This window comes from Aphelocoma coerulescens, chromosome 5 (genome assembly GCF_041296385.1).
Source record: "Aphelocoma coerulescens isolate FSJ_1873_10779 chromosome 5, UR_Acoe_1.0, whole genome shotgun sequence".
In the NCBI taxonomy this organism is placed as follows: Eukaryota; Metazoa; Chordata; class Aves; order Passeriformes; family Corvidae; genus Aphelocoma; species Aphelocoma coerulescens.
In genome coordinates, this window is record NC_091019.1 from 23,402,159 (window position 1) to 23,425,621 (window position 23,463).

General features: G+C 41.9%; 1 protein-coding gene across 5 annotated transcripts in view; it reads left to right on the forward strand.

Annotated features, from left to right (window-relative positions):
• LDLRAD3 (low density lipoprotein receptor class A domain containing 3) overlaps positions 1-23,463 on the forward strand; it is a 107,452-nt gene that overhangs the window by 48,796 nt on the left and 35,193 nt on the right. For 4 of the 5 annotated variants that reach the window (XM_069017120.1, XM_069017121.1, XM_069017122.1 and 1 more), the window contains exons 3-4: positions 4,604-4,729; positions 7,141-7,275. In XM_069017120.1, the coding sequence (XP_068873221.1) occupies positions 4,604-4,729; positions 7,141-7,275 (261 nt within the window). Of the gene's footprint in view, positions 1-1,358; positions 1,422-4,603; positions 4,730-7,140; positions 7,276-23,463 lie in introns of those variants that run through there. The other variant, XM_069017124.1, reaches the window with a different exon arrangement.

Here is a 23,463-nt window from a genome sequence, read left to right on the forward strand (position 1 = left end):
AGGTTTTACACAATATGTGCCAAATCTGATTTCTTTTCCCCTGCTATTGTGCCTCTCTGCTGAGAAGTAATAAAATGGATTATACTTTTTAAAAAATAGTACTGTTTCACACTTGGGATCGTAAAGATAGCAAAATGTTTTCCTGTTACTGCTGTAGAGCTGTGCCTGCAAACTGTCACATCCTTTGTGGAGTGTACTGCTGGTCCTGATGGGAAGTTAGTATTTTTTTTAGAGCTTTGAAAGAAGACGGTGGGAGGATTGGTTTCTGTGTAGCATAAGGAGCCACTTCACGCACTCGCACATACAAGTGCCAAAATAGTTTTTTTGAACTTAAGCAAAGCAACCTGGAGGGAACATTTGGCAAGCTTGTGCTGTGGCCAGCAGCTCTCTGCCACCATCTTCACCATTTGCTTCATGTTTGAATTTTAAGAGATGAGAAGAATATTTTAGTGAAGAGCAATTTCTTCCCATGGATAATGGAGTCACAGGAGGCTCCTCAAGTTCATGGTAGTTCACTGACACCTCTTTTTAAATACCATGGAAATTCCCTTTTGTGTAATGTAAGTACAGATTCACGTTAATCTTCCAGTCCTGGGTCACTTCTGCCATGAGTAGGTAACAAATGAAGGGTGGAGCTGGAGTGAATTGATCCTTTCTGCCATAGGCTCGCAAACTGGTTGAATGGCAATTTTTTGGGGTGTTCTTTGTACTTGCTATATTGAATTCAGTCTGCATCTGTATTTGGGTAGCCTTTCTTTAGCCACAGTTTTGTAACTTGCTCTGTGGTTTCTTGCTGTATTTTACCCCTTCCAGTCCAATGTGTGGTGTCTCAGTTTCTTCCTTTCTGGAGACACGGGTTCAGGGGGACTTCCTGTCCTTTAAAAACAATCAGCTTCCTCTGTTCCCTTTCCTGTAGCTGGTTATAATACCTTGGCTAAATAAGGTCAAACCATCCACATGTGCCTGTGTCCTTTTCCACTTCTCTTCTGTCATTTCCTGATATCCCTGTAATTCTTGATTACCCTGAACCCATTTCAACTAAGCGTAACAAAGAAGAATATAGATTGCAAAGACAGTGCTGTCCTTGAAAGCTTATTGAGGCTGAAATCACCAAAATAGCCAAACAGATAGCTGCTATTAGATAAACATAAAGCTTCTCACATACAGATCTGCCTGAAAACTTGAAACCCATGCAGTAGAAGACACAATGATGAGCAAAGGAGAGGAAAACTCTTTTTGTAACAGTCATGTAATGGGAGTAGGAATTGCAGAGGAATGCTGGGATAGTGCAGCATGTGACTTGAATTTGCTATAGGCTGTCATGATCCTGGTATACGTATCTGTTACTTGTTAAAGTGCCAAAGACCTGAAGAAAATGATAGCCCCTTCAGGTATTTGCAGAGATCCTGCAGAATGGGAAGGTAAGGTTTCTGCTATGGAAGAAATGATTGTACTTTCCATAGGAACTTTATGAGCAGTGACCAAAAAACACTTGCTTGAAAACCTTGGGAAAACTATGCCAGAGGACAAGAAGGATGTCAAACTGAAAAGAAAGCTGAAATTCTTCAGTGGAGTTCTCCAGAGTCAGGGGACGTGACTTGGACCAAGCCGTTACTGGTTTCTCATTTTTTCTGCATTTGTGTACAGCATATGAAAAATGCATTTTGTGGCTGGAATTGTAACTTGGAAAACTAAGTTCTGTTTGGGAACGAGACTTGAGTCTCGTAAGTGACTGACTGAGTGACTTAGTCAATCACCATGGTGGTTGAAATGCTCTTTTATGTTTCTAGGGTCTCTAATGTAAGTGTATGTTTGAATTGGGATTGGTTTGTGTGTATATCATGTCCGTTGCAAATGTAGAGAATTGCATTTGGGTTTTGTTTATTTTTTCTTTCCTTCCAGTTAAAAATAAAATTAGTGGACTGTATAAAAGGGCAACTTAGAAATAATTTGAGAGTGTTTAGTTTCTTGTTTGTTTTTCAGTCTGTGGTTACTAGTATGTGTTTTTTTATAAACAGTTATTCTAAAACAGAATTTTCTTGTTCTCTGGCTGCTGTCTCAGGAGGAGGAGAAGAAGATAGAAAAACATCTGGGAATTAAATGTTGAACTAAACATTATATAACTGTCTAAGTAATACTTACATTAAATAATTGTTCTGAATGGTTTCCCCCTCTTCATCTGTATGAAGAAGGAGTTCATTTTCCAGAACTTGACTTTATTCCTGGTCATTCCAGCATGTTTTTCTTCCAGATGTGGCCAAACACTGAACATTACTTATGGCATTACTGTGGTAGCTCAAGGTAATGTCCCAGGTGTGCTTTGTACCCTTTGGGGCCTGAGCAGCTGAGGATGTTGTGACCTGTGTCTGTCATACCTGAAACGGGGCTCTTGCAGGCTCACTGCCACTTCTGTCTCTGATTAGGAAAGTGCAGGCACATGACCTTTCCTCTTCAGAGGGCCAGAGGCTCTGGTGTTGATGAGTCACAATCTGAAATCTCTCACGAACAATAAGGCTACAAGAGTAAGAGAATGGTCCATGTTAGAAGTAAATAATTTTGAAGCCTTAATTTGTCAAGATTTTCAGAGAGGACAAGGAGCACCACTGACTATGATTTGCCAGGAAGTTGATAGCCTCTGAATTCAGACCCCAAGTGACTAAAGTAACCTGCTTGAAGAAATGGGATCCAGTAAATGTTAACAGAGGCAAAAGCACAGTTGCTTTCCCCTTTTCTTATTTCTTCTCCTTCTTGAAACTCTTGGAACTTCTTCTTTTTATCCCCTTCTGGAACTGTTCTGGCTCAAAATACACCTCTGAAACAAGAAGTTGTCCGGAAGCAGTCATTTGGCTTGGGGAATGTAAATTCACTGTGTGGTTTCAAAAGGTTGTTAGCTTTTATAGAAAGGAAAACAACAATAAAACCACGACATGTGAAGTGTTGGACACCTGTTAATGTACATGTGCTATTACCACCCTCTTCCAGCAGCATCTTGGCTGGTTTGTTAGTGTATTAATACAGACTGCTTGCTTTGATGACATTGAATCTGTTGCTGAGGTTGTTTTGCTGCTTTTGTTTAAAGACTGGGAGTATGATGGTGCCTCACACCTTGTGGTTACTGAATTATTTAGCTGAGATCAGTCTGTCTCAGAACTCTAATACAGAAGCTGCTCTTTGAAGATGTGTGAAGAGTTGCAGAGGCTCAAATGTCTCTGCTGATGATTTTCTATTGCCAGGGGTGTGAAGCACAGTGGCTACTACAGGGTAATTTATCAGCTGTTTTTCTGCAAAGTAATGGCTCACTTTCTTTTCCCCAAGTGAACCTTGGATACTCTTCAGAAAAAAGTGGTAGTTGAATATATGAAATTTAGTGGCACATCTTATTTTATGCTTCATCATTCTAATTGAAAACGACTAATATAATGAAGAAAAACATGTAATAGAGGAGCTGCAGGAATTTGATTTTGGAGGACACTAAATCAAGTGAGAACTACTGTAGTTGTGGTTTAAAACAATTTATATGCATTCTGTTGAGTGATGGAGGAAGGCTTTGCTACAGTTGTACTTAGTAGTTAATCCTGGAACAGAGGATTCCTTCCAAATTAATGCTGTTTATCCCTACTGGATATACTTTCTTGTGTGTGTACACTGATAGTCCCTGACCTTGTCCTGGCCTTGTAAAACTGTGCAGGTTGGTGTACTGATGTACCATAGGGCCACATTAAAAACTTGCCTCTTGCTGTGATACCCAGATCTGTATTTCAAAACCTGTGAGTTGTAAGCACATCTGGTAGATTTGGTGTAGGAGTAGGAAACATTTGTTCTAAAGGCTGGCAAGCTCTGGATCTGGCTTCTCTGGTGTTCTCCCATAGGCGGCATTACCACATTGCACCATGCATACCTTCCTGCAGTTACCAGCATACTCTTCCTGCAGAGATGGCCTTTGCTTTAGAGTGGACTTTCTGAAGAGTTCAGTGTCCTGTGATGTGGTCCATCAAGCCATGAGATAATTTGAAAAAGCAGAAATGTAACCATTTGTCTTGTAATATTGCTTTTTATGTTGGGAGTTGTTTTGTTCTAGGCTGGATACCACAGGACTTAACTGGTGCTTGCCTTGAGCATCATGGTGGAACCATCTGCATTACTCTGGCTGAGGGCGGTGTTCTCTTCTTGCAATGAAGAGTTGCTGTGCAGTAAAGTAAAAAACGTGTAGTACTTGAGATCATAATGAGATTCTGCAATCATGTGTTACACTCATTTTGAAGCTATTGTTAGTATTTAATGTTTTATGAATAGCTGTGCTGGTACTATGAAGTAGATGTAGTTTCTGTCATGAATAACTGCAGCAGGAGATACAGTGGTCCTTTTGCACCCAGTTTTATATAAATCATGTTGAATAAAGGCAGTGTTGAGTTTTCAGCCTGAAAAATATTTTTATGAGGGTCTCTTGTGTTTCTTATTCTCACACACTAATTCACTTGGAAGACACCTAACATCAATGCCAACAGTGCTGCACAGAGTGCCCTTAACTGTACTGCTACAACAGGATCTCTAACCATTGTACATTGTTTCCCTCACCTCTGCCCACTTCTGTCTCTTCTCACAGCAAAAGCCAAATCCAAATGTGGTGCCACGTTCTTCCCTTGTGCCAGTGGGATCCACTGCATCATTGGCCGCTTCCGGTGCAATGGCTTTGAGGACTGTCCCGACGGCAGCGATGAGGAGAACTGCAGTAAGTGGGAGCCTGCTTGCAAGCTAGGTCACTGCTGCTTATTTCAACTGACTGATGCTACTTAGAAAGGAAACATTCGGTAGCCTTCAGCTCCTGAGTCGAATATTCTCTCTGTCATTTATGACCCAGATGATCCTTGGCTTTTTGCTTCGTTAATGAGTCTGCCGAGGTCCACCTCAGTCTTACTTTGTATATAATGCCTGTATGATACTTCAAGCCAATGGAATGAGTTTTAAGCTGCATGTTTGCTTTGAACATGTTCTCTGTACTCAAATGTAACTCAAATTGGGCAAATATTAACTATCATTTGAATTGTTCCATTTTTATTTTCCTGTTTCTTGTCACTGAAGAACATGATGTGTTTGGTCATCAGCACATCTAGGTTTCTCTGTTTATACATGTTCTCAAACAACAAAAAAAGCAAATAATGGCATATTTAGTGAAACAGGTTCTTGGAAGGAGAGGGAGGTTCTTGAAGCCAGGCATGCCTGCCAATGCACAGCAGTAGGGAACTTGTAGCAGAGAGATGATCTGAAGTACTGCTTGTTTTGGGCTAAACCCTCTGCATGTGGCTGCATAGATCCTTTTGTATCTGTAAGTCTAGCAGGGATATATCATAGCAGTAGGGAAAAGTTATGTTGAATCCAACAGCTCTGTTGTTACTATCAAGTGCCGGTAAAAGCATGGGTCTCTAGGTGAAAGCTTGCTGCAAAATACTTCATTCTCCTGTCAGAGCATGCTGAGGTTTTGTTTTCAATGACTTTTAAAGGTCAGGAGGAGGACAACAGACAGCAGTTTTCAAAGATAGCAAAAGGGGCAATCTTCACAGTGATCTATCACTGTCTGCTTCATGGAGGACTTGCCTTTCTTGTTGGTGGTTGGTGTGCTTTCCCCACAGCATGAACTTCTCTTATGGTGGCATCTGTTGTTGGCCTGGAGAGTCTGGTTTGGGCCCTGCAAGGACTGTGGGACTGTGGCAGGGAGTCAGCACTTTTGTGGAGCAAGTGAAGCCATTGAAGCATCGAAAGCTAAGGCAATTACTCTGGGTTACGCTTGAACAGGTGGACTAAAAATAGGTTTTGACAAAAGTGCTTTGAACATCCTTAAGGTGGTGGACTGACAAGTGGGGAGTCTCAACTGAAAGTGCACCAGCTTATGGAGTTCATTAGGAATTACACAATTTCCCATGAGCTTGTAGTGTGTAGCTCCAATGAGACCTTACAGCTGATGATAACCTGACGCTGATCTCCCCTGTTCTATGCCAGTGAAGCACTTGGTGCTTTCTAGCATGCCTAAATGTCTAGCCACTGCTTATGGAGAGGAACAACCATGTAGGTTCAAGGGTGACCTCGTAAATCAATGTGGCGTGCAGTTGTGCAGCAGTTTCAAACCAAAGGAACTTTAGCGTGTTCATGCTCAACATGCTCTTGGGGAGCTGGAGGAATTGGGAGCATTTGTTACATGTCCTGTAGGTTATATGCAGGACCGACAAGTTAAGATTTACTGATTGATTGATTGATTGATTGATTTAGTATAAACTCTTTAAATTTAGCTCTTACTTTAAAGAATAAAAAATGGAAGCCAGTTAGTATTTGGAAACTATAATCCCCTTTGTTGTTGTGACAGAGAAGCAGTTGGAAGTAGGCAAGACATCTAAGCAGCCTTTTAAAGATTTTCAGTAGGAAAGTTGCATTCCGTTTCAGTCACCCCATTACCAAAAACTGCTTGGAGTTCAGAGAAGAGTGCCAAAAATTATTGAGGGACAGAGGCTGATTTATGAGTAGGTATTAAAACTAGCCAAATTATGTGTATCTCAGCTAAGTGATGGCTGTGTTGAAAGATAAGGTATGATGTATATGAAGGGTACAAACACTGTTCCTTAAAAAGGAGTTGAAATTCAAACAGTGAGAGGCTGAGAGATTTCAACATTGCTGTTGTATCAATTCAAGATAGCTAGGAGAATGGGGAAGAGAAGCAGAGGTAAATAAACCACTGCCTGGCAGTTCTCAGTCAGAATTGTTGTCTTACACTATGAAACTTCAGCTAAACTAAGTCTCCTGTAATGGGATTCAACAGGCAGTGTTTATGGTAGGCAGTTCTACCCTCCATATGTCTTCAGCGTGAGCAAATGTGGAACAGTGATCATGACTGAGCTCTCATGAAAATGAACAGAAGGCTTATCACAACTGTGGGTGGGCTAAATCTCTGCTAATTGTGATGAATCTTGCACGAACTAGAAGTTTCAGCTCTCCCTGTTTAGTGAGCCAGGGCAGGTTTGATTGCCATGTTACTCCCACATACCAGCAAACTGACCAGCTGTGGAATTGTGACCTATGGTTGATGCTTGTCAGATGTTTAACTGCCTGGGCAAGAAAATTTCTAATGGAAGATCTCACTTTCTCTTTTTGCAGCAGCAAATCCCTTGCTTTGCTCTACTGCCCGATTTCACTGTAAAAATGGTCTTTGCATTGATAAAAGCTTTGTGTGCGACAGTCAAAATAACTGCCAAGACAACAGCGATGAAGAAAGCTGCGAAAGCCCTCAAGGTAGGCACAGGGGTTTTATTCTGTTCTGCAATATTATACCGACTCCAATTAACACAGAACAGGCTCAGCAGAAAATGTGATTCTATTGGCTTGCTCTGTGTTGGCTAGCGCTGCAGATAGTGAGAGTGAAATGTGTAGAGAGTGTGCACATGCATGCATTGCATTCTCAATGCTCAGAAGAGTGGTATCTTTCAGGTTTGTAAAAACACACTTTTGCAGGAAGTGCTTATAAACTGTGATCCAGTGCTCACCAAAGTTACTGGGAATCCATTTAGTACTTCTGTGAGGTGGATTGGACCCAGGGGGATTGATGGTAAAACCTCAGTTGGAAGTGAATCTGTCTATTTACCAGATGAGTAAATCTTGTGTATGCTTAGAGCTTTAGATCTTCATTGCTCAGTTACCTTCTGAAAGACGTGTTTAACTGCAGGACAGGTCTACAGTGAAAGTATTTATTCCTACCCTTCCCCTGAAGACAGGGAAGAAAATTTTTGTTTGAAAATTGTTGTGTATTGAGTTTTGGGAGAATCTCAAAACACAGTCTTTGACATTTTTGTTCTTTTTAACCTATCATGTACGACTACAGCTAGTGCTTCTCAGTTTTGTTTTCTGTAACTTAATACCACAGTATTTTATAAAACATGAAGTATATATTAATGACTTGAGGTTAACAAACAGTGTGTATTGGGCATGTGCTGCTAAACATTTTAATGTCTGCGTTACTACCGAGAGACCAGGGTAGAAAAAATATGGGAGACAGTGGATATTTTCAAGGGAAATGTGATGTGCTTCAGCCTATAGAAAGCAGGACACATGACGAGAGAGAAAGCAGGGTATGAAGGAAGAAGTAATTAGTGAAATTAAAGAAGAGTTACTTTAATATCTACCTGCACTGATCAATTAATCGTTTGTGGAAAAGAAAATAATCCTGAGCTTAAGATGCTGATAAATATTCTTAACAACTCACAGAGGAAGCGGTAAAACACACAACAGCAATGCCAACAAAACAGGGTTTATAGCAATGGTGTCTTCTGTGTCATATCTCTGCCTAACCTATAGGCTCTTTCCTTGGCTCCACATGTAAGCGTTGGAAGGGTCATCTTGGTAACTCTTCCATGTGCTGAGCTACATCACAGCCTGGGAATGCAGCTCTGCTTGGATCAGAGCCTTGGAGAAGGTCTGCCCTGCCCCCGCTCTCTGTTGGGAGCGGGACGAAAGGGCTGCGGCGGGCCCAGCGCGTGCCCGGGGCTGGACTGTTCCTCACTGCAGCTCTAAGGCAGCCTAATCAGATTAATGCGGGTGGTAAGGTTTGGTGTTAGGTTTCTTTTGCTTTCTCTCTTTTTTTTTGCTTCTGAAGCTTAAAGCAGCAGGGCTATTCTCCTAGGTTGGGATGACTGCTTCCTCTGCAGATTAATTGGCTGGATTGCCTCCAGGTTGTTTGTTGTCATGACAATCTGCTTTTGGAACTGACTGTCAGGCTCAAGAGAAGAAAAGAGCTGTATTTCATGAAGCCATTACTATTGTCTTCATATTTGGTCCTTCTGGAAATGTTAGATTAGTAAGAGGGTTAAGCAAAGTAATTTATTCTTATTATATGTGTGAAAGAGGCCCAAACAAGGAAGAAGGAACTCTCTCCATTAGGACAAGAACAGCCATGGTTGTGGGCTTTCTAATTAAAAAAAAAAAAAAAAGTAATCCAAGTATGGGGTTGGGAATGAGGAGTTCCCAAAGTGAAATGCTGGCTATGGGGAGCCTGTGTGATTGGCTTTTCCCTTTGGCAGCTCAGAGCCTTCCTGGACTGCCATTTCACCATCTCTAAGTGGACAGTGTGTGGGTACCTGTCTTTCAAAGCAAGGATTAAAACAATGTAATGTGTTCAGCTTCCCATCAGAATGTAAATGATGATTCCCTCTGGAGTTTGCAGCCATGGGCATGTCTGTCCTGGCTTGCAAACACACCAACTGCTTTGTGTTAATTGGGAATTAGAGGCTACTGTGGACAGTCTTTAATTTCTCACAATTCTTTCTACAGCAGATCTAATTACTGTAATTACAATGTGTTTGTCTTAACACAGTACCCAAGAATCCTGGTCATTAACTAGAACTCAAGTGCTCCGGGTACTTAGGGACAGAGCAAGGCAAATCTGTAGGGTGTTACAAAATGAAGATAGAGGGGTTTTTTCCCACTGGCTATGTTATGTCAGATGTGGTAGCTTTAGTTCAGTGTAATTGAGTGTAATCTGACATATGAGATTGTCCTTGTGTGCTGTTTTTCTATCTGTAAATGTGTTGATTTAGAAGTCACTAAGCTTCTGAACCACTGCATGATAGTGTCATTATCGCCATTTAACAGATGGGGAAGAGAGGGCATAGATCACCTAAAGGAAATGCTCCCGGAGTGCCATCCCGGCTGGTAGGAACAGAGCTTCATCTGTGCTTGTCTGCTTCAGGGGCATGTCATTAGACTTAATCAATGTTTGCAAACTGTTTTGAGACACTATGATAACATGGGAAATAGAAGTGTGAATTATTAATTGATACTTTGCTCTCCTTCTGCTCTTGGGTATACTGACAGGCTTTTTGAATTATCACCTCTTCCTGCTCTTCCATGAACTTCAAAGGCCTCTTTTATCCTGCTGCCATTACTGGAAAGCTCCAGTATCTTATCAGTTTGGTTTGTGTCAAATACTCCTCCACACATAAGGACCCTTTCAATCAGGAAGGGTCACTCTGCAGACTAGGAAAACAGAAATGTGGCCTCCTACTGAAAAACATACTGACCCAGCTTTGACATGGACCACTTCAAAATGTGCCATCCTAGCTTTGCTAGCATGCTGCAATTTGAGATGAACCTGAAGACGTGCATTTATAAAGATTAATTTTAGTCATAAATAAGAGCAGATTCATTTGAGAGGAGGGAGGGCCCCATGATTTAGTTGTGAAAATTAGAGTAAGATCAAATTTTGGAGGGCGTTCCTGCCTTCCTTTCTCCTTATCACTTGTAACTGAGCGTTGTGTATCTTACAAAGGTTTGTATGTCATGGGGAAAGTGTCAGATTAAAAAGCACCAATTTAGCAGCAAGTCAAAGAATTCTTCTCTAATTCCTGACACAAGTTGTCTGTAGCTCTTGTCACTGCCATGATAAACTTCAGACCTATTCTTTTAATCCCACCCCAGCTATACTTTGGTTGTCTCAATTTTCCAGTAGTGAAGTAGCACGGCAAAATATTTCCCTTAATCTGGAATGTGATGTATTCATCAAAGTATATGCTTGAGTCTTGGGATTGGATGGAGGATATGATTGCTTGGATTATCCACACCAGTCAAATACATGAATTCCTTATGAATTGTTCTTTCTAGGGCATTACTCCAGGTTTGGCAACACCAGCAGTCATTAGAAATTTCTGCTCCTCTTCTGTGTTTAATGGATCTCAATTCAGAGGAAAATTTCTCTCCCCCACACACTTTTCTCCTGTGCCTCTATTTGGCTGACAGTGCTAAACATTCATAGCATCTACTTGGGTGTACTCCTCAGGCCTGTCTGACACTGGGGGGATTTCCTGTTCTGTGGCAGGCATCCACTCAGCTGGAAAGGAATCATTCCTTTTCAGTATCTTTCAACAACCGTGTAAATTTGTTCAGCTCTAGGACTGTGTTTAATTTATTCTCTTAATTGGTTTGGGGTTTTTTAACCTGAATGTGTCCTCACAGTGCTTCTTCTCCTCCATTTTGTACTTTTAGTTTAGAAAGCTTTAACACTAACAAAAGCATACTGGGTAGTTTAATTCAAACCCATTCTTCTTTCATGGCCCTTCTTTTCTTTCCATCTAAATTGCTAAATACCTTTACTAGCTTTAACCCTGTTGCCTAGGAAAGGGAGTTGTATTGCTGCTAGTCTGTATTCACTCTGTCTGCTGCTGTAAAGAGAGGCTCTTGACTTCAGTAATATTCCTGAAATTCTAGCTCTGCAGTTGTTTGTAAACACTTCCATTGTGGTCAAGTTCTAAACCAAATGTTTTGCAAGTGTTCAGAAGTTAATTCTTGTCCTGTGTATTTGGTAATGTCCACTGCTGTACATGTGGTTACCTCCTCCTTTTATTTTTTGCTTATCTTTTCATTGAATTTGCACTAGAATTTTTATGTACCCCAGTGTTCTAAAACAGATTTAGAAGCATATATAGTTTTAGAAGTCTCTGTTCTTTTCTCTGTGGCATTTATAAAATTGCTTATATAAAACTTGTCAGCATATTAAAAAATAAAAAATCTGACCCTGTGTTGAGGAAGTGGAAAACTGTTCAAAATGTTGACTTATTAAAATGAATTTTTTTTGTGATAATACGAGCTCTGTAATGATAATTTCTGCGGATTAAGTTATAGGCAGAGCTGGAAGTGGGCTGGCTGTAGAGGTAAGCACTAAGGCTTTTGCTAATGTTTGCATTATTGGGTTGCAATGCAAAGTGGGTTTTAGAACTGACAGCTAAGTGGAACAGACATACTCTAAATTTCAATGAAATACCATAAAACCTAATTTATGAAACACAAATAGCTCCCAGACCATCCCACTCCATATGGAGCTTGTAGCCAGCCCTTTGCACATGGTAAATTGAAATTCTGAAATTCCCAAATGCTGTGGTGTCACTTAGACATCCCAAGGCTTTGTAGTCTCATCCTGTCTGTATATGTTTCCTTTTATTGAGTCTCTCTGACTCATTATTGTCTCAGTCTGTAAAGTGAAGCTCAACATGCAATTATTGTGCATAATCTGAGCCCAAATTCAGCCTGCAGCCGGAATTTAATACTCAGAGGCAGACTGAGTAGAAGCAGAAACATAAGGAAGGATAGAAATAAAATGCCACTAAATGTTTTATTAAATGAGGGCTTTGCCTGACCATATTTAGCTCTCTAATATCCTTCTTTTGTAATACTTGCTAGATGGAATGTTTTTGTTAGCTGTGAATTTTTTCTTTCCTATGTTCCTTTGTTCCCTGAATCCACACTTCCTCTTCTTTCCCTTTTTTTCTCCTCAAAAGATTATTCATTTGAGAGGGTTTTTGTCAAGAAAATACGGATTCATCTGCATGGGGACTAACAGGTGAGGTGAGGTGAGCTACAGGAGGCAGGTGTTCCTGTAGTTGGTACTGACCTTTCAGGTGACTGGTGAGTTCATCTGCATGTTAATTTTGGCAGCACGTGGACTCTGTGGTCTGTGCTGCCTCCCAGGCCAGACCATCATTTGTAAAATGGATTATTGATCACTTGATAAGAGCAACTGATAATAACCCAGGCTCATTCAGAAACATGGTAGCTTCTGAGTGGGATCGAGAGAGGAACTCTTACTTCACTGTTCATGGAGGCTTTGGAATTAACACAGTTTAAAATAGATGTGGGGATCTCAGGAACAGGTCCAGACAGCTGGTACAAGTGGATTTGAGTTGCTACTTCTCTCAGCTCCCTGAGCTTGGGAGTATGACAAGGTTTTGTTGCAGAACAGGCAAATGTAGCTGAGGAATAATCTCCTTGTAGACCAGTGTGTTGCTTCTGCAGGCACTTTGGCCTGTCATTTTGGCAGAATAATAAAAGACATGCTGCCAAAATGTTATTCTGCCCCTGTTTGGAGAGCAGATGCTCTATTAAGAGCAACTGTAATGTGGCAATAGACAAGCAATGACTTCAAGTCTTCAAATAGACAACAAACATGCTTAAAAAGGTGTTTCTAGATCTGGGAGGTGTCCAGACTCTTCACCTGATCTCCTGCTCAGCCCATCTTTGATGGCTTCAAGCTCAAAGTTACCAGCAGATGATGACTTGACTACTATAAAAATCAGTTTTATGACCTAGGTCAAATCTTGGATGGGGTGTTGTGTCCGTACGAGTCACCATGTTTACCAACAGCTTTATCAGGGGTAATAGGGAAGAAAAATAGGATCTGGCAACAATCATCTTGACCTGAAAGCAATTTCTTGAAGATAGTAAGGATGGAGAGCTGACATTGTGCCTCCAGCTTGTGTTAAGCACGTTCTGTAGATAGATGTACTTTGGGATGCCTTCCCTCAAGGCACAGCTTACTCCCATCATGGAAGTGCTGGTCTCACTGGAGTGCCTCATTGGACTCTTAATGTAATACCATGATTTTTAATTTTTTTTTGTTGGTTGGTTTTTTTGTTGCTGGAACTGAAATTGCAGTTCTCAGGCTACTTACAAAAACAGGAGGTGCAGGGATTATTAGATACTTTTCTTTTATCAAGTGGATTATGAGAAGATCTGGGAATTGAGCCTGGAAAGGCATGGGGTCTTCTCACTTGTGCAGAGATGAAATATGAGCTCTTAATGATTGTGTCCAGATATTCTTACCTTCACTTTGTGGCATTTATGTCTAATTAAAAGTTTCAGAAAGAAGTGATAACATGGATATCCAGTTTCATTGCCTGTGCTTCGAAGCTTCAAAAACAGGTTATAAAATGTCACCCTAGAGGAAGACAAGTGTAAAATAAAGGATATTCTTTTATCCCATTGATCTTGAGGCTCATTAAATTATCTCTTGAGTTCTCATTAGTAAAAATAAATAAATTCCTTTGAAATACGTTTTCCATGAGTTTATTACATCATGTAGGTGTCTGAAATGCACTGTATGTATTGGCATGTCATGCCATGTCCTGGCTGCTGAATTGCATTAACTTTACATAGATGTCTGCTACAGTGGGGATTACTGTAACACGCCTGTATCAAACCAGGAGTCCCGTGGAAAAGAAATATATATGGACGGATTCTTGGCAGATGTTTCAGAGATGTTTATTTCCCCAGCCGCATGGCCGGGGCTCTGCCGAGGAACCCTCACAGTCTGGGCTAAGGGTCCTTGCCCGCGCAGGGAAACACAAACCAACCAATGGGGAGCGAGGCTGACCAGGGCCAGGGAAACGCCGTGTGTCTGTGCCCTCAGGGCCCCTCTCTCAGGGCTACATGGCAGGGGGAGGAGACCCTGACAGATGTCAGTGTGATTTAACTGTGCAAAAGGCTCCTGTTGCTGGACTGCAGGTGCCAGACCCTTTTGCTGTCATTGGAGGGAATCCAAATAAAAGGCACAGATGTTAATCTTTGACTTGCTGTAAAACAAAATCAGTTCCAGGTAAGGTGACCAAGTGCATTTTCTACAGTTACTGTACAAAATGATCATAGCATTTGTATTTAGAATGAAACCTTTTGTTAGTGCAGTTTCAGTACAGGGACTACCTCTGGTTTTTGTTGGAAAATGGGAGTTGTCATAGCAAACACGTGTCATGGAAGAGCCTCAACAAAGGTTTCCTGGGTTAAGTACTGATGAGATGCTCTCCCTAGCAGCGTGGGAGTTAGCTTGGCTGTCTCTTCTGTTGCACTTTCTAACCCTCATTCATCAGACTGGCCTGCCCCAACCTGTAATTCTACTTTCAAGCCCAGCTGGGAGCTAGTCTGCATGGCTCTCCCACTAGGTCTGGCCCCATCAACTCTGCACTTTTAGTTAAACCTTGTTGTTTAGCCTGATAATTGACATTAATCTCAGGTAAGTAATAATGCTTTACCCTAAATCGGGCTTTGAGACCTGTGTCCATTAACCGGGTCAGCAAAAAATGTGAGGTTAATTTATGCTTCAGTGCCTTTGTTAATCTCGGTCTGGCATTGTTGTGTCTGTAACCACTAGTTAGAAATGATTTCCCAAGATGAGCTTTTGAGGTTGGTGGCTGCATTCAGCAGTTTGCACTGGGACTTGGGCAGAGAGCACCACCATCCCTTTCTTTCTTTTTAGGACTTGGGCTGGTTTTTTTTGTGCGGCAGTGGAATTGGCAGGAAGACCGGTTTTGCTGTTTATACCTGTGTGGGGGGGGAAAAACAGATCCTAGCTACTTGAATGTCAGACTTTGGGGTAGGTTTTTTATTTGGTTTGGTTTCATTTTTTCCCCCTGCAGCTGCCAGCAGTAAAGTTGGAAGATGTGGCTCCTAAAACATCAGGCTTCAACTCTGTCCCCAGCTGTAACTAGTTTTGCACGTGGTTAAAATCTGTATCTTTTCACAGCTTCAGTTGTATCTGGGAATAGTTTGTGACATGTGAGCTCTGCCAGAGCTTGTATGTGTGATCTTACTCAAAGGTAAAGCCACGAGCAAAGCCAACATGACCAGGTGTAAAAGTGTCTCCATTCAGATGCTCTAGCAGTTTAGTACATAGCCAATTATGTGACTAACCTAAAGCAGTATGTTTTCAGTGTAGCCAGTCCCCTAGAGCAGCGTTACCAAGCTCTGCTGAGAAGTTTTACTGACATTTGCTCAAAAAGAATAAGTGCAGTGACTCCGGGTCAACCGGATGTCCCTTTAGCTAGATGCTGTGCTGGTGCAATGCACTTGGTTCATAGGAAGGAGAGCAGGTAGAAATGCAGAATTGCCCTCAGAAGTGTAGGTGATCCCGTGAGTGCAGGACCTGAATAGGCCCTGGCAGTTCGTGCCTGTTATTTTGAGAAATCCTTGCTTAGAGTAATTCTTGTTTTTCTCTAAGTGGTTTCACTTTACGGTGCTAGCATAGCTGCAGTTTTACTCTGCCTTACAGAAAATATGATTCTATATCGTCCTGTAGGACAAATAAAGGCATGGAAAACTGAATTGTGGGGGATACCAAATCACTGAGGTGGTATTAATATCAAAGTGTATCTACCAGACCTTACTGTATCTTTATGCCTACTCCTTCCAAATGCTACTCCCAGCCAGGTCAATGGAAGCAAAGCATTAACTTTCTGCAGCTGAAGCTAAAAGCATTTGTTTTGTTATTGCAGGTCACACTTAAATTGCTATGCCAGTGTGCTGTATTCACTGCGGAGCACAAATTGCTTGAGGGTGATTTTTAAAGCCCAAGCAAATTGCCAGCCAGGGTTCCAGAGAAAGGTATTTCATACTGCCCGATCTAAAACTAGCAAATGCAACTTGGTAAGTAAGTGGATTATCATGAAGAAGGAAGTTTCTTGCCAGGCTTCTGATTAAGCTGAGATTCATCCTCAGCCAAGCATTTCAGTACCTGTAAATGTGTGAAGGATGAGGCTGTTGAAATCTAGATTTTCCTTCTTTGTTGCTCTTGCATTAAAACTTGTGTCCCAGAGTCTGATCTTTGCTTCCTAGCAAAGCTGGGAACTGCAGCGGATTTTCTTCTGCCTGCTGAAAATTGTGAAGTGATGAGAGACATCACACCAGTATTTAGTCTTCGTGCTGTTCCCTGAGCTTGCCAGAGTAACTCATGCTCCCATCTCACATTACCAGATTTTTGGTGCTAATTTGCTGTAAAGGATTGTGTTAAAAAATCCATATTTATGAAGGTTGTTAAAACATAAAGTAATTATATGGTTTTCAATTACATAAACATCAACATGCAATGGGAATTAGAAGCTGAATAATAAATTTTCTGTTTATTTGTAATACAGAGTCTATGCAAACAGTAAAACCTGGAGAATGAGCTGGGGGAGGAGTGTGGAGGGTGTGGTGCCATAAAGTGCTTTTAGCATCTCTGTTCAAGTTCAGTTCAGATGTCAAAACCGGTATGGGCTATTAAGGGAGGTCACAACCTGGTCAGTGGGAAGCGTTGGGTTCAGAACTCCTGTTGATACCTATGCCCCATGATTAAATAGTGTTTCCATTAACATGACTGAGGGCAGGGACAGTTGGGGAGTGCCTGTTCTCATGTCCTGAGCACAGAGGTGGTAGCAGCTGGAGCTGCCTGATGCTCCCTGCTACTGGTGTGGTAAATGACCTTGGGCAGTTTGGGTTGTGTGCCTGGTCTCTATTTTGCATGGGAAAAATATCAAACTTTTAACTTTTGAAAGGTTTATAAAAGATTATTAAGTCATTTGAAGAATATAAATATAATTAATCATTTCTGAATATTGTCAGTCACCTGAAGTGCACCAGCCAGTCACTGTGGGGTCTGGTAATTGGTGCTGAAGTACATCCTCTGAGGCTTCAAAGCAGAAGCTTTAAAGCTTCATTTATTCTAACAGTGTTATTGTACTACAGTAAATGCAGTGATTACCAACGAGTTCTTAAGTGGAAATAATTTTGAGGATCTGTTGTTTTTGTTGAGAGATTAAGAAATGTGTTACACTGCACTAAAACCTGTGGAAATTAAAAACTAACTTGTTCCATTTGTTCAAGTGTTTTTTCTTAGATTGTCATTTTCTGCTGCCTCCTTCATGCTGAATAGCAAGCAAACACCAACCTGGATTGAGTAATGACTGTTAGGAAAACACTTTTATACTTTTTGAGGTAGGTTTTTCCATGGCAAATAGTGTTTATGGTTCTCTACAGGAGAAGGCTTAGGAGGATGCTACAGCCCAGGTTCTAGACCTGAGAGGTTTTCTGAGCTAAAACTTGAACTGTTGTGTGAGATAACTTTGAAGTCTCTGGTGGATGGAGCCTTGCTGAGTGGTTTGTGAAGAGGTGGTTTGGACTTAGTTTGAGGGAAAGGGAACATTATGTGCAATTAAAATGGAGGCTCTGCAAGGTATTTTTCACTGATACTTGTTCTTGTAAGAACCCATAGTTGTAGGAATATTGTATGGAAAGAGAGTGTCCTTACAGTACGTGACCATCAAATTTAATTTTCTTTTTTCATACTCTAGAATTAGAGAACAGTAAGTATGTGACTTCAGGAATGCAGTGCTGTGAGGGAAGTTGTATCCTTGTTTAGAAACTGGTCAGCTGTGATCAACCACAAAAAGGGGAATGAGAGGACCATATGTTCCATTCAAAACGGAACAAATTCCAAGTTGATTTTTTTAATGTTTTTACTTGGTGTTGAAGCCGAATTTGTCTGACCAGATTGGAACAGGTGTGTTGGGGATAGGTTAGATAGGGAGGTTCTTCAGAGATGGGCTGAGACAGCAGGGTGGCTACAGCCGGAATGAGAGGATGGAAGCAGCTGTTGGGATGAAAGATAAGGCCTGGTGGCAGTGAGCAGAGCTTACTGTGCAAATAGCGGCTGCACACCATAGGTAGAGGCTTAAGCCATGCTCCTCCTACTTTTTTTTAACTGCATTTTATGAAAGGATCAGTTGGCCATGGTCTCATCAATTGCTATTGTGTGGGAGGCAGCTCATATAATTAAGACTGAGATGGTGGTAACCTGCTGTTCATATGCACACACAATCAGTTTTGTGATGAATTAGCTGCCAAGGTTTAAATCCTGAGGCCAAATTCTTGCTTTTTTCATTGAGTTCACAGCATAAGTGTGATTGAATCACTGAATGTTTGTAGAAACCGCTGCTGGCCTCTCCCTTGTTTTCCAGACTACCTTTTGCCCCTCTTGATATGTAAATCCTAGCTGATGGTTAGTTGGCAGCCACATGAGATCAGGTTCTTGCCGTGACTGAAAATTGCAAGAAAATATTCAGAGAGTGCCTTCCTGGCCCAGGTGGATGTAATTCAAGACTCTGTCTGTGAAGGAGCGCTGGCTGGAGGTGCCTCAGGAAATCTGCAGCCGTGGTGTTGTGAGCCCACATTTTGGAGACATATCCCAACAGATGCCTCTGCAAGCTGTATGGCCTGTCTGAGGTGGAAACCAAGCACATGGAAAAACACTGTGCAATGAGTTAACCTTTGAGTAATGAATTTCCCAGCAAGGTACAGGAATGCTTTTGGTTTGTGCCTTTGTTACCTGTATATCAGTAATATGGTCAATCTTTCCAGAAAGCCTGGCATAAATAGAGAGTAGAGGAAACATAGTGAACCTGTGCTCTTTCATTCATCATCTCACCCTCACCATATTCTCTAATTTCTTTTGTTGGAAAAACTCTTCAAGCAAAGAAAGTAAGTCAAATTTGTGCTTCCCCCTCCAGCCCCCTCTTCTTTTTTTTTTTTAATTGCCTTCTTTCCTGTAAGCCGTAAGGGGCTTTTTCTTGCTTGTTTCTGTTTGTTTGCTTTCTGGATTCTTTGTGTCTTCAGTGCTTGCATCTTGCTCTTTTGTCACATGTAGTTTTTTGGCTTTTCTGGAGGTGTCAGACAAGGGGAACTGTGCAGTAAGCCATATGCAGACTTTGCTCTACTACCTCTAGTTAAAACACCACAAAGTTTCATTGCTCTGTTCAGGTAAATCCCTCCTACTGAATCATTGTTCTCCTATTGTAGTGTCGCCCTGGAGAGGCAGGAGATCATCTAGGCTTAAAACATAAGCAAATCCAAGAAAACCCTCAAAACCCAGGGGCGGGAGAAATCACCCATCTCCCTGAGAAGACTGGGTATACGTTCCTTTGTGTTCCATCTCTGGACCACATCTCTTTCTGATGTGATTGCCAGGCAGTGGCCCTCTACAAGAACATTGTCAGCTGGCAGTATTCATAGCAGTCGTGTGTTTCTTTCAGCAGAGTTTTAATGTAAGTTTAGTGGTGTCTGCAGTTCACAGTCAGGTGAGGAAAGGAGTCAGTTTCTGCTCTGGTTGTGCTATAGCTGTTAGAGCAGGAATTTCCTTTCTGCCTTTTTTACCATCTTATTTGTACTGCTTCTATTTAATGGCTGTGATTTATAGCGTATGTCATGAGTTTCTCTGATGCTGCTAGCAGTTCCCTGCCTGTGGTTTGCTAGGAGGGGGCAGTGTCCTGATGCTTTTGACATCAGGTGTATTTGTTGGCTGCAGTGCATTCCCATTGGACACCAGAACCAAGGCCTTGCAGTGGAAGGAGGTGGGGGGGGGGCGTGTCTTGAAAGAGGTTACTGCATTAAACATCTGCTAGAGGAGGAAGTTTCCACAATAAGTGGGTTAATAGTCCACTTCTGGAGTGTAAGCTGAGGCAGGCCTTTGGGCAGCCCCAGCCATGTGCAGCACACAGCAGCAAACGTGGCTTGCAGAAGCTGGGGTGCAGAGCAGGAGCTGTTGCCTGCTCATACATTAAAAGGGAGGAGGGAGAGGAAGCCTTTGCAGCTGGGTTGAGTGCAGGCTGCTGCCAGCAGTTGTCTAGAAGCATTCCTCACTGTTTCGAGTTCTGTGAGTGATGCTTCAGAGAAAAATCTCCCCTTTTTTCAACCACAAGTCTTTGTCATGGGTAACAGGGTGAAGTTCTCTGCTCCACTCTTCCCCAGGTTTTTCAGCTGTGGGATATAGGGGAGGGAAAAAATGTAATCAGACTTCTTAAATTTGTTACTTTCCAGGGGCTGCAGGACTGCGTCTCCAAAACCATTACTTTACTCTTATGGCAGTTGCCTCTGGAATTGCAATCACATCATATTCTGTCTCTTCTCCTGGTAGTTAGGATGGGCTTCTTTAGCTTCTTCCTTTTTCTTTCTTTTCTCTTTCATACCCTCTTGCCTTCTACTTTTACTATGCAGTGAGAGAGACGGGGAAATGAAGAGGGTGCTGCACACCTCTGCCCTTTTCACATTGAGGAAGGAATGTGTCTCTCTTACGGGTGCTATGGCTCTATCCCAACAAAAAAGGCAAAAACTGTGAAGTGGATTTTTTTCCAAAGCACATGTTTAGATGCACAAGTAAGGTCAACTTCTAGTAGGTTCTGTACTCTTAGGCAAATTTGTAAGGATCACCCTTTTTATATAATGTCAGTGTGGGTTTTCTTTAACCAAAGCAAATAATGAAGCACCAAAGATAAATTAATACAAGCAAGGCTTCCCCCTGCTTGAAAGAATGCTGACTGGAGCAGATATCAGAGTCCTTATTTCCACTTATTTCCTTGTTAGAGGCTTCAAAAAGGATCACCATATCCTGACAATTCAGTTTACCCTGTCCTGCAGCACTCTCCTATGCTTTGTTCAGTCTGAGTTTCAACACCTCAGGCTGTGAGGATTTAGTTACTGTTTCTGGGGGATTCTTGTAACTGCAGCTCTCACAGGTTTTCCTGTTCTAGCTTCACCTCTGCTCTAAAGCGAAGGAATGCTCAAGTGTTCCATAGCCTGTGTGGTTTTGGGGCCTCTACAAGCCTGTACTACAGAATACTCTTAACTTTAACCTTTCCTTTGTCTTTTGCATCCACAACAAACTCTCTAGATCTTTGATTTCCTTAATAGGGTAGTGAATTTATCTCAGCTGTTTTGGGTGAGCTGAGATTAGTGAGCTTTACCCTACACTGGACTGCTTCCAATCTTTCTGTGACTTGTACATTAAATGTGCTCCCTCCTTTTAATGCACACTCCATCCCAGCTGCATTTTTTTATTAAGACTTGGTGGACCAGTTCTTGCTGAGTCTTGCTAAATAACTCTTTAAAGAAGATTCTCACTGTCCAGAGGTAGGATCATGTAGCGCTGAGCTTGTCTTCTAGCTTGTTACTTTTCCAGTGGTTAGATCAGCTGCATTTAGGCCCATTTTGTCATTAGGAAGTTATGAAACTGCTGCCCTGTGGCTTCATCTTCAGACATTGACCTTTCTATTGCCATTTTGTGCATGGTTCAACCTGTCCTGATCTCATTCTGTCCTCTGCATTCTGTTAGAAGGTTTTTGCCCTGCTAGTCTCATGTGTTTGCATAGGTGCTTCATTTCAGAGGAGTACAGGAGGGATACAGATGTTATGACTTCATTTTTTATTATTTATTATACTGTTTGGGCTTTTTTGATCTCTGGAACTCAAAACAATGATCAAACAAGGATTCTCTTTCATTTTTCTTGGCACTAGTTTCTCTCTTCATGGATGGAAGTGACTGAGGTTGATTTTCAGAGTCAGTGACTGGTAAATCACATGAATCCATCCTCAGTCCAGCTGAATTTATTACCTATTTATGTTTTTGCTAGATCTCAATTTCTAAACCTTTCTTTTGCCCTATGTAGTTTCCATTTAGTGTTTCAGACTGAAAGTGTATCTTGGGAGCCGGGGGGTAAGTGCGTGGGAGTTTCCCCCTCCCTTGGTTCCTTGAATTTAGCTTGTTCCTTGGGCAAGATGCAGTTCCAGACCCTTGTCCCCTGGCTGGCCCAGGGAATGGACAGGGCTGGTTGCAGGGAAGGAGCTCTGCCTGGTGTCCAGCTGCTATGGGGGAAAGGTAGCTCTGCTAGAGTTTCAGCAAGTGCTCAACAGCATCTGTTTTCTTAGGCACTTTCAAGCTGTATGAAAATGATTTCAGGCAGCAGAAAAGTGTTCTACTTGCGAAGTATTGCATGAAACCTCCAGAAAACAGACCTGGTTAGGAGACCTTCCATGGGAGGGTAGGAGGAGAAGAGGAAGAAAGAATAGAAACTGTCAGAAGGAATTCAGTGAGGTAGAAAGGGGGATCTCTTTGGCTATAATAGTGAAGTCTATGAGTCCCTCTTTTCCTTTCTTCCATGCCACCAGTATCTCTTAAAACTTCCAGTTGTTGCTGTTGCTTGTTAAAAGGTGTTTTCCTTCTGTCATTCCTTGCTCCATGTCACATTCATTCAGTGGCAGTGCTGCACCAGCCCCTGTCTCACCACTGCTGATGAGAATCCTTTCCTTTGCCCTTCAGGCAGAGTGCCTGGAAGGGCAGGTGGATGTTCAGTGGTTTTCATTTACTGAGACAGGGGTGCTCTGCTGAAATGAAGGAGTATGTTACCCACTGTAAAACACGAAAAGGAGTGGTTATTGCTTGTGTTGGTTATTCTGAAGGCGCTCTGTTCTCTCTAATTGGGGAAAATTCTCTGGTGTCCCCCACACCAGCTTATTTGGCATTTTCTGGTGAATCTGAAAGGGATGCTGCCTGTTGGACAGTGTCTCTTAGTGACATGAGAAGCTCTAGGTTTTTCTGCTGAGCCTTGTGATGTTGGCAGTTTGGTGTCACCCTTGCCCTGGGCAGTTTTCCACCTCTGGTAGTAAATGGTGTGTAAAACGGCTGCTGTTTGGCTGATGTGGTTTCAGTCCTGGTGGTGGTGAAGTGGTAGTGGGAAAGGTGCAAAAGTCGGGGTAAGTGAAAGACAAGGTCCTTTATCACTATGCAGTCTAAGAAAGGAGAGGGAGAAGTCTGTTCTCTGACAGTAAAGTATGAGTAGGAACGTTTTCAGAAGAGATTATCAACCTGTCTTTTCCCTCTTGATTTCAGGATGCACCTTAGCCATATGTTCTGTCAGCTCTGGAGAAAGCTGCTGCTTTCTCTAGTTTCACTAGCTTAGCCAAGGTTATGAACGTTCAGTCCTTGCAAGGACAAAACTCCTGTCTGTTGTCATTTAAAAGCATTTACTGTTATGAATTACGATGCCACCTATGTTCTGCCCAAGTGAGCTTTAAATGAAGCACAGG